Here is an 11,361-nt window from a genome sequence, read left to right as displayed (position 1 = left end):
TGTGTGTGTGTGTGTGTGTGTGTGTGTGTGTGTTTTCAGGAGCTTGAGAAGGAGGCTCTGGGCAGTGGCACATGTTGAGCACCGACCACATGCCAGGCAGGTTTCCAAGAGTTTGACGTGTATTTTCTAGCAGAATGCTCACAACAACTCAGGGAGGTTTGGTAACTATTATTACCCTCATTTTACAGGTGAGGAATCTGGGGTACACAGAGATAACTTGTCCGGTCACACAGCCAGAAGGAGGTGGAGTCAGGCTTTGAATTCAGGCAGTAACTCTAGAACTGAAGTTTACTACAAGGTTCCCACTGAGAGCTGGTCTTTGGTAGGGCAGAAAGGGTGCAGATTGGAAACTGTTCAGACTTCCACTTTGACCCCAGGTAGGCTTGGACACAGGTTCTCACCTGACAGCTTCCGGCATGGGCAGTGCCTGCATCAGCATAGCTGTGCCCAGGGCAGGGATAGTGTTTAATAGCAACCCCAGGCAGAAGCCTTGGGAAGGGGTGGGACTGTGTGCATTTGAGCCTCAAACGTCTGTTGTGGATCTGTGAATGTGGTGGCAAGTGGCTGTAGCCTTACAGGACTGGTTAACGTGTGGGTCTTTTGTGTGTATAGGTGAACCTGTGAATGTATTAATATTTGTGTTTCTGTGGGTCTTGCAGATCTAGGTGAGTTTGTTTGTGTAAGTGAACACAACCACCCTATGCTCATTTCTGAGTTTGGTGCTTGCCTCACGTTTCTCAACTGTATGCAACTGTGTGAGTGTGCCTCTGCAAAAAAGTGCATGCATGCACCTGTGTGCAGGTGAATCTGTGTCCTGTATGTGGCTGTTCTGTGAAAAGAACATGTACGCAAAGCGCCCCCAAATGGTGAAGGAGCCAAGAGACCAAAGAACAAAGCCGACAAGTCCAGCTTGTCAGTTAATGGGATTAATAGAAACAGGCCCTGGGTGGCTGCAGGACATTAGCTCTCTGTACCTTTCATCCTCTAGACCACCCTCTTTTATCCCCCCTTAGAAATGAACCTACATGCTAGGAAAAGAATGTGTGGGTGGTCAGGGGGGAACCAAGAGGCCAGGTACTGAGAGGCCTTGGTGCCAGGGTGAGATAAGAGATAACATGTAGGGCGCCTTGCCCCAGAAGTAGGAGTAATGGAAATTTCATCATTAGCCTGACTTTTGTACACTTTCCAGGGTCCACACTGGAGAAGGGGAGAGGGTCAAAGGTCTGAGCTCATTCACTCAGAAGTTAAGCTAGTGGATTAGCTTCAAGATGGAGTCACCTCTCCCCTCAGAGTGGCTGTTGTGTCGCAGTTCTGATACGGGTCTGGATGTGTGCATCGATGCATGTGTCTGTACAGGAGAGTGTAAGTTGCATGCACCACTGTGTGCTTACTTGTGAGTCTAATGTGATTCTGTGTGTGATGGCATATAGCTGTTGACATACAGGTCTGGTCTGAGTCTGTATAGATATGTACTCGCATGTATGTGTATCCCACTGTGCTTCCACAGGTCTGCATGAATGTTTGTATTTGTGCATGTGCCCCTCTGTATGTTCTTTTATATGTAATTGTGGATGGTTCATAGGATCACCTATGTCTGATTGCCTGGGTGTGTTCTGTGTGACAGTGTGTATATGTTTTGTACACATGAATCTGTGAACTTGTGTGTAGATGTTCTCTCACAATTCTGGTTTGTGTCTGGGTGGATCCGCACCTCTGTAAGATTGTGGGACTGTGGGTCCAGTTGTAACTGTACGTGTGTGTTGTACATGTTCCTCTGTGTGTCACTGTGTGCGTGTATGTATGTGTACCCACCGTGTTCATCAGTGTATGCATCTTTGTGTATCTGTGTACATCTCTATGTTGTGTGACTGTATGTAAGTCAGTACAACCCCAGGGGTTTTATGTTGAATGCTCTGTCCACTCATGTCTCTGCCCACCAGTCCTGAAAAGTAACAAGACAGTGGCCACAAGGATAGGCCCAGGAGCGGATGGGATGGTGCAATTACTGCTTTATACCAACCACAGTATTCTGGAGCTGTGAAAGGCATTTAACCAAGAATATTTAGTGTGAGATTTTCACTCAGATATAGAGACATCCCAAGTCACTTTTTTTTTCCTTTTTAAAGATTTTATTGGGGAATTGGGGGAGGGGAACAGCATTGGGGAATCAGGGAGGGGGAACAGTCAAGTTGCTGTTCTTCAGTCTAGTTGTGGAGGACGTCACTTCACTAGCCCATGTTGGTATTATCATTGTGCTCTTCCTGGCTGAGGCAGATCGGTCGCTGGTCACTGGATGGCTGCTCACGCCAGCTGCCAGCCGCTCATGGTAGCTTACAGCAGCCCACTGCATCCCCAACTGCAGCTCCACTGCAGCCTACACCGTAGACCACGACTCATGGCAGCCCAGCTCCAGGTCGAGCTGTTGTTCACCATCTTAGCTGTAGAGGGCGCAACATCAATGGCCCTCATGTAGGATCCGAACCGGGGCTCTGCTGCTCAGAGCCGGCGTCCTAAGCCAACTCTTAACCAACGCGCCACTCGGCTGGCCCACTTTTTGACTCCTGAAGGTCATCCATGTAAAATCCTGAGGGCTGATTTCCAGGGCAGTGTGAAAGTCCAAAGAAATATGGGTACATGTGCCATTTTAAAAGTAAAAAGCATTTAAAAATTGGGGATTTTAAAGACAAGCACATTAATAATGTAAAATTGTCACACTTTGAGCAAAGGTGTTAAGGTTTTTGTTATTGTTATTTCATAAGTGATTATGTGAAAAAGTTGGTGTAATGAGGATTTGTTAGTAGTTAAGGCAAATCTGCGTATAATACTAGTTAGCTGTGATTTGCACTTTGTTAATGCTAACCTGATTAGCATTATTAAATAGAAAATATCCCCTGCCAAACCTGGTTTCTATTGCCCATGGGTGTTATAAGAACTAAAATTTAATGTGCTGACTGGACATCTTTGAGCCTCACATGGCCCTGACGACCTAATAATGAACTCTGCTGCTCTTACCAGATATGCCCCCATCCAAAAGGAAAGGCTCCTAATCCAGCTAATTTCCCTATTGACTGGACTTTCACCTAACCCTGCTAGCCCATGAATTATTCACACAAGCCAATCACATCCTCCCGTGGGAACCAGGGGGCACCTCTTGCTACTAAAAAGCCTTCCTCCCACAGCCCCACACCTACTGGTTCACTGTTCCCAAGTACAACCCATGTTTAGTGTTGCATGTTGTATGATGTCCTCCTGTAGGCGGTGAGCATGTGTGACTAATAAACGTTTGTCAATCATCTGGCCAGTGTCAGGTGTCTCATGCTTGGCTATCTTGTATTATGGAGGGCACAGGATACCTCTCTCACCAACAGGATAAATAGGAGGGGATCAGAACACTGTGTTTGCTACAAAAACTATTCATTAGAGAATCCATAGGAGTATCTTCAAAGAAACATTTCTGCCTTTTATTTTCCAGAAAAAAAATTATCCCTTCTCTAATTTTTGCAAAATAATTTAACAATTATAAAACAAGTTCTCTGTATGATATGCTTTATGACTTACTACTATGTTGCCCTAATTTACCAATTTCATATATTTTAGAAATCTGAATATAATGTTTAATGTTGACATAATTACAGTTGATTATCTACACCGACAGGGTTCAGGAAACTTATTCTGTAAAGGACAAGATACTACGTTAAGTTTTGCAGGCTTGTTATAGACTGACTTGTGTTCCCCCAAATCCATACGTTGACACCTGCTATCCTGAATGTGTCCCCCATCCAGAGTTCATATGTTGAAATCCTAACCGCCAAGGTGATGGTATTAGGAGGTAGGGCCTTTGGGAGGTGATTGGGTCATGAGGGTAGAACCCTAATGAATGGGATTAGTACCCTTATAAAACGGGCCCCAGACAGATTCCTCACTCCTTCCACCATGTAAGGACACAGCAAAAAGACGATTTTCCCTGAACCTGGAAATGGGCCCTCACCAGACACCAAGTCTGCCAGCACCTTGATCTTGGAATTCCCAGCCTCCAAAACAGTGAGAAATAAATTTCTGTTGTTTATAAACCACCCAGTGTATGGTATATCTGTTATAGCAGCTGGAACAGATTAAAACAAAGCCCTAAACTCCAATGTGACTGTATTTAAAGATAAGGCCTTTAAAGAGGTAATTAAAAAGAGGTCATAAGAATGGGGCCCTATTCCAATAGAGCTGGTGTCCTTATAAGAAAAGGAAGAGACACCAAGGATGTGTGCACAGAGGAACACAGTGAGAAGATGGTCATCTGCATGCCAAAGAGAGAGAAACCAAACCTGCCAGCACCATGATCTGAGACTTTCAGCCGCCAGAACTGTGAGATGGTAAGTTTCTCTTGTTTAAGCCACCTAGTCTGTGGTATTTTTTTTTAAGATTTTTTATTGGGGAGTTGGGGGGATGGGAACAGTGCTGGGGAATTGGGGGAAGGGGAACAGACAAGTTGCTGTTGTTTTGTTCTTCAGTCTGGTTGTGGAGGATGTTGCTTCACTGGCCCAAGTTGGTACCATCATTGCGCTCTTCCCGGGCGAGGGAAGATCAGTCGCTGGCTTCTGAACAGCCGCTCACTGCGGCTGCTGGCCGCTCACGCTGGCTTCTGGCCACACACGGTAGCCCATGGCAACCCACTGCCACAGGGGCTGCAGCCTACGCCGTCGCCGGCAACTCACGGCAGCCCAGCTCCAGGTTGAGCTGTTGTTCAGTATCTTAGCTGTGGAGGGCAGTGTCACTGGCCCTCATATGTGGGATCTGAACCAGGGCCCTCTGGCGTCCCAAGCCAGTTCTTAACCATCGCACCACTCGGCCGGCCCAATCTGTGGTATTTTGTTAGAGCAGCCCTAGCAAGCTAATACAAGGCTGTACAGTCTCTGTCGCAACTACTTAACTCTGCCTTTGCAGAGTAAAAGCAGTTATGAACAATATATAAACATATGTGACTAAGTTTCAATAAAATTTTAGTTACAAAAAAACAGGTGCAGGCTGGATTTGGCTCTGGGTCATAGTTTGCTGACCCCTGATCTAGAGTATTTAAAGCTAGGTCTATATAAAGTAGGGCATCAAGTTTGAAGTGTGAGCCTGCCTTCTTCATATATAACATCATTTATAGATTCAACAGACATTATTTCTGCACCTTTTCTAGAAACCCAGCATGATATATAAAAAGATTTAACTTTCATGTATGATATCATGGTTTTAAAAATGTTATTGTTAAAGGGCCGGCCGAGTGGCTCAGTTGGTTAAGAGCTCGCTCAAGAGTTTGAGCTCTGAGCAACAAGCGGTTCGAGTCCAGCCCGAGCTGAGCAGCCACTTGGAGCTGCCAACAGGTAACAGGATGGCTCAGCTAAAAAAAAAAAAAATGTGTATAAAATTGTTATTGTTAAGTAAAATATGTTATTATATAGTGTTAACCTTATAAGGTTCCCCAGTGTTTTTTCTTTAACTTTTAGTATGAGATAATATTACATTAAAACATTTCACACATTTTTCACTTTCTTAGTTCTGTTTATAATGAATGGGCTTATTGACTACATGACATGCTACAAATGAAATATTTTCCACAATTATATTTATAGGGTTTATTAATTTATTGATGTTGAAGAATACCTGTGTTTATGCTGAAATATTTCCCACATTAAATACATTGTTTGACTTTCCATTCTGAATTTCTTCGTGATTAGCATATTATAAGGGTTTGTTTCTCTTATGAATCCTTTCATGTTGAGCAAGGTATGCGTTTACGGTGAAGGCCTTTCCACATTCCTTACATTGATAGGGGTTTTTCTCCAGTATGCATCGCCTGGTGTTGAGTCAGATATACACTCTGACCAAAGGTTTTCCCACACTCATTACCCTTGTAGGTTTTCTCTTCAGTATGAGTTCTCTGGTGTTGATTGAGGTGTGTACTTCTGCTGAAAGACTTGTCACATTTTTTGCATTTATAAGGTTTCTCTCCAGTATGAATTCCCTGGTGTTGAGTAAGGTGTGTATTCCATCGGTAAGTTTTCCCACATTCATTACATTCAAAGTGTTTCTTCCCAGTATGGATTGTCTTATGTTGAATAAGGGATGACCTATGACTATAGGCTTTGCCACATTCAGTACATTCATATGGTTTCTCCCCAGTATGCATTCTCAGATGTAAAGTAAGCTGGATGCCTTGGGGAAAGGCTTTCCCACAGTTTTTACATTCAAAGGGTTTCTCCCCAGTATGAATCCTCTTATGTTGGACCAGCGATGAGCTATGACTATAGGTTTTACGACATTCGGTACATTCATAAGGTTTCTCTCCAGAATGAGTTCTTAGATGCAGGGTAAGTTGAATGCTCTGAATGAAGGCTTGCCACATTGATTACACTGATAGGGTTTCTCCCCAGTATGAGTTTGCTGATGCAGAGTTACATGTGAGCTTTGGCTAAAGGCCTTCCCACACTGATTACATTCATAAGGTTTTTCTCCTGTGTGAACCCTCTGATGCTGTGTGAGGCATGTAGTTTGGCTGAAGGCTTTCCCACATTCACTACACTCATAGCGTTTTCCTCCAGTATGAGTTCTCTGGTGATAAGGGATGAGTCCCAGCTGAACGACTTCTCACATACATTACACTCATATGGTTGCTCTCCTGTGTGGCATCTTTCATGTTGTATAAGGTGTGTTCCCCCACTGAAAGATTTCCCACAATTTTTGCATTTGAAGGGCTTTTCCTTAGCGCCCACCTTCTGACTTCTAATAATGTACGGATTAACTCCTGTATGAATACTCTGGTGTTGAGTGAGATCTGAACCACAGCTAAAGTATTTCCCACATTTATCACATTTGTATGATTTTTCATCATGTAGATTCCCTGATGGTTATTTATATCTAGGTTATGTGAAAAGCTACTGTCATCACTGTCATCTTCATGCACTATTTCCCCCAAAGGAATTTTGTTTTGAGTAACAAAGTTTGATTGCCATCTGAACTCTTCCTCAAATCCATTATCTTCATGAATGTTCTCTAGAGTCAGGCTTTTGTGACGGGTAAATGCCATCTGCCCTAGATGACTCTCTAAATGGCCAAGAAATCCTGGGACTGCTCTGGTGGAAGAACAGATTCCATTCCTTTTACCTTTGTTGATTATCATGCCCTGAGAAAATTCTTTAGAAACTACTTGCTTCAGATATGACTCTTCAGTACCAGATATGGTTTATTGATCTGAAATAAATAAAAAACAGAGAATATTTGGCCATTTAGAGAAATGCAAAATGTGAGCTAGTCGAAGCCACATATAATACATGTATGTTACTATTACTTTTATTTTTTGATTCCCCAAACAGAGGTATGGGGCTTTAATCTAAAATATGTCACGCAAGGGCCAGCTGAGTGGCGTGTTGGTTAGGCATTGGTTTGGGACACTAGCTCTGAGCAGCAGGGTCCTGGTTCGGATCCCACATGAGGGCCTGTGATGCTGCGCCCTCTACAGCTAAGATGGTGAACAACAGCTCAACCTGGAGCTGGGCTGTGGTGAGTCTCCGGCAATGGCATAGGCTGAAGCCCCTGCTGCAGCGGGCTGCCATGAGCTACCATGAGTGGCTGGCAGCCAGTGTGAGTGGCCGGGAGCCAGCGTGAGCTGCCGGGAGCCACTATGAGCGGACATCAAATGGCTGGCGAGCGACTGCCTCACCCGGGAAGAGCGCAATGATAATACCAACATGGGCCAGTGAAGCGACGTCCTCCACAACTAGACGGAAGAACAAAAGGACAGAAACTTATCTGTTCCTTTCCCCCGATTTCTCCAACGCTGTTCCCCTCCCCCAATTCCCCAATAAAATCTTTAAAATAAATAAAATATGTCATGCAAGCCAAGAGACACTACACAGGAGCAATGAAGAAGTGAACAGGGACACACAAGTGGTTATAGGAGTGCTGATTAAGTGAAGCAAATGAGGACTCCCTTCTGGAATGACTGAAGGGTGAAATCCATGACCCTGAGAATAGACAAGTGGATAATGATGAGGCAAAGTATTAAAATAAGAACCAGTGGAGGAAAGGAGGCAGGTCAGGGTATAAACCGGGGTCACCACATGCCTGGGTCACTGTGAAATGTCACCACTAATCTCTCAGCCCACAGCCTCTTTTCCCTGCGTGTTCATCTTGTAGGCTGCCACAGTTAACTTCCCTGAAACACCAATTCATCGGGTCTCTAAGGATGGCCATTCTCCTACAGCTATCAGAGAACCCACAGTTATTGTGGAGTCAACTTAGGTGTGTGACTGAATTAGCAAGTGATGGGCAGGAAAGGCACGTGCAGAATCTGACCCAGGCAAAGGGGCAGGTGAAGATGGAACAGGAGCTGAGTGAACTGGACAGTGATTATAGGAAGTCTTTCTGAGGCTGAATGCAGCAGGCAGCAGGGAATCACAGTGTGGGTTCTGGCAGGTGGTGGCTGTGGTTACAAAGATGTTCCTAGTAGACCTGCCTAACCGTAGCATTCAAGGTGGATTAAGGGAAAAGAGAAGGAATGGAGAAATCCCATTCCACTGCTTGTGCTGGCACGAGGTGGCAGTGTGTGGGTGACTGTATCAGAACCGGGAGATGGGCTATAGGTGATGAGGGATCAGGTGACTAAAGGGTTTCTGTGCTGAATTTGATGGGACAGCTGAGGATCCAGGTAGAGATATGAGAGCAGAGGGGTGGGCAGGGCCAGAGTGCCGGGAAGACAGAGGAGCCGGGGTGCAGACAGAAGCCTTTAGTACAGATGGCTATTGGGTCTGGTCTCTCTCAAAGGGTGAACAGAAAGCAAAAGGTGATGGACAGGAGATGAAGGAAGGCAAATGTGTGACGTGTAGTGTCAAGGAAACCAAGGGAGGTGAGGACAGAGGAGGGAACTGTCACATGAACTTCTGGAAATGGGTAGAAAGCCTCTCTGGATCCCATTGGAATGGCTGGGTGGAACACAGGCTGGGGAGAGAGGCTGGTGGCCTGTGGTGACCCGAGGGGATGAGAGGAAAGAAAGGAAGGTGAAAGCAGCTTCTTTTTTTTTTTTTAGCTGAGCCATTCTGCCACCTGTTGGCAGCTCAGCAGCAGCTCAGCTCAGGCTGGGAATTGAACTGGCAACCCTGTTTCTCAGAGCTCACACTCTCGAGCGAGCTCTTAACCAACTGAGCTACTTGGCCGGCAAAAGCAGCTTCATTGTCTACTGAGGGGCTTCTCTCAACGGGGCAGATGCCTGGCAGTGCAGGGAAGGGAGTACACAGGGGAGGAGGGAAGAAGAAAGTCCGCCTGGCTGGGGAGGGGCCCAGGAGGACCTCATATAGGAGCAGAGAGGAGCAGGAGGGCGGGAGGGGGCTCTGCGCAGGAACTACTCCCCATGCATCCCTGATTTCCCCTGGGGAGGGCCCCGTGGCCAGTACTTCCAGAAACCACCAGCTTCCTGGACAACCTTTTGTGTGAGCTTCCATGCCTCCTTCCCGCCTGTTCACTTGGCGAGGGGCCCCTAGGGATTTCCCTCCACACCATCCATGGAGATCCACCTTGCTCCAACTGGGAAATCACATCAGGCTTGGGATCCTGGCACCCTGCTCAGGAAAGATAAGAGGTGTAGGTATTAGGGCCAGTGACAGGTGTGAGCCCAGGGCCTTGCCTTAGGGACCTTTGTAGCATGAATGATGTGGGGTTGGGGGGAGGGGGACAGCCTTGGCCTCCTGTGCCCAACCACATAGAGGACAAGCAGCAGAAACGCCCCAAGTTCACGTCCTCCCATTATCAAAATATGGTTCAGAGGCCTCAGGGCCTTGGGATTCGAAATTTGGATAGAGAAGTGAAAACTGACTCCTGTTTCTACAACCTCTATCGGCCGAGAAGGTGCACACAGGCCTCCAAGGATCACTAGCCCACCATGCCTCTGCAAGTCCAAAACCTCTTTCCACTGCATTTTTTAAAACTATGTATATTTTCTTGTAATCTATAATGTATCTGTGTTTAATATAAAAATATTAATCATTTTCAGTTAAATTGTTTAACTTTCCCCCATCTTCCCATCAGCTCAGCAATCTGGGCAGATGTCCCCTTTGTCCCCAGTCCCTCCAAGGGTGCTGCCTGGAACAGCCCCCCCAAGCCAGCACAGATGGTGTCCCCAGGGTGCCCTTACCCAGGGAGGCCAGGCTCCTGTAGTTCTCCAGCATCACCTCCCAGTACAGTGCCCTCTGAGCGGTGCCCAGGTGCTCCCACTCCTCCTGGGTAAACTCCACTGCCACATCCTGGAACGTCACTGGGTCCTGAGGCATTTTACATGACAGTGCTAGGCAGAGGGAATGTCACACACAGCATGTTACAGAGTGTGGCATCTACACAGGCAGAGGAAGGCAGATGCAAAGAAACTAGTAACCTATATCAAGCTGAACACAAAACACTAGTGACAGTCTCATTCAAGCAAGAACAAGGCACAAATGCTGAGTGTGTTATTCCTGGAATTTCTGGGAAATGCTGTAAGATACTCCAATGGAGTAACGACAGCTACAGGCACCAACTGTGAGAATCTCAGGGACATCATGTCAAAGGGGAAATGCAAATTGTGGGTGAATAAATGGAGTATGCATTTACTTAGTATTATGAACTGAATTGTATATCCCCAAAAGTCTCATGTTGAAGCCCCAAATCCCAATGTGACAGTATTTGAAGATGGGCCTTTAAGGAAGTAATTCATGTTAAATGAGATCATTAGGATGAAGCCCTAATCCCATATGATGGGTGTCCTTATAAGAGGAGAAAGAGGTGCCAAGGGCATGTGCACAAAAGAAAGGCCTTGTGAGGACACAGCGAGAAGGTGGTCATTGGCAAGCCAGTTAGAGAGGCTCACCAGAAACCAATCTGATGGCACGTTATCTCTGACTTCCAGCCTCTAAACAGTGAGAAAACAACATGATAAAGTAAAATGTACACCCTTCTATTCAACATACTACTAGAAGTTCTAGCTAAAGCAATTAGGCAAGAAAAAGAAATTTAAAATATCCAAATTGAGAAGGAAGAAGTAAATCTATCTTTATTTGCAAATGACATGATCTATAGAAACCTTTAATGATTCCATTAAAAAACTGTTAATAGTTAATAAACAAATTCAGCAAAGCTGTAGGATACAAAATTCACATGTAAAAAGTGGTTATATTTCAATACACCATCAATGAACAATATGAAAAAGAAATTAAGAAAACAATTCCATTTATAATAGTATCAAAATAAAATACTTAGGAATAAATTTAACCAAGGAAGTACAAGATTTGTGCACTGAAAACTACAAAATATTGGTTTTTGGTGTTTTTTTTTTAAAGATTTTTATTGGGGAATTGGGGG

General features: G+C 45.2%; 1 protein-coding gene across 1 annotated transcript in view; it reads right to left on the bottom strand.

Annotated features, from left to right (window-relative positions):
- Positions 1–10,298, bottom strand: part of LOC109376227 (zinc finger protein 420-like) — a 10,984-nt gene extending 686 nt beyond the window's left edge. The window contains 4 exon segments of the mRNA XM_019632042.1: positions 6,055–6,375; positions 6,378–6,558; positions 6,633–6,781; positions 10,163–10,298. Of these exon segments, the coding sequence (XP_019487587.1) occupies positions 6,055–6,375; positions 6,378–6,558; positions 6,633–6,781; positions 10,163–10,298 (787 nt within the window).
- Between the last annotated feature and the right edge of the window lie 1,063 nt (positions 10,299–11,361).

This window comes from Hipposideros armiger, unplaced genomic scaffold, assembly GCF_001890085.2.
Source record: "Hipposideros armiger isolate ML-2016 unplaced genomic scaffold, ASM189008v1 scaffold_1073, whole genome shotgun sequence".
Taxonomy (NCBI): Eukaryota; Metazoa; Chordata; class Mammalia; order Chiroptera; family Hipposideridae; genus Hipposideros; species Hipposideros armiger.
The sequence above is the reverse complement of the archived record's forward strand: the minus strand, read 5'-3'. Positions and strand labels throughout refer to the sequence as shown.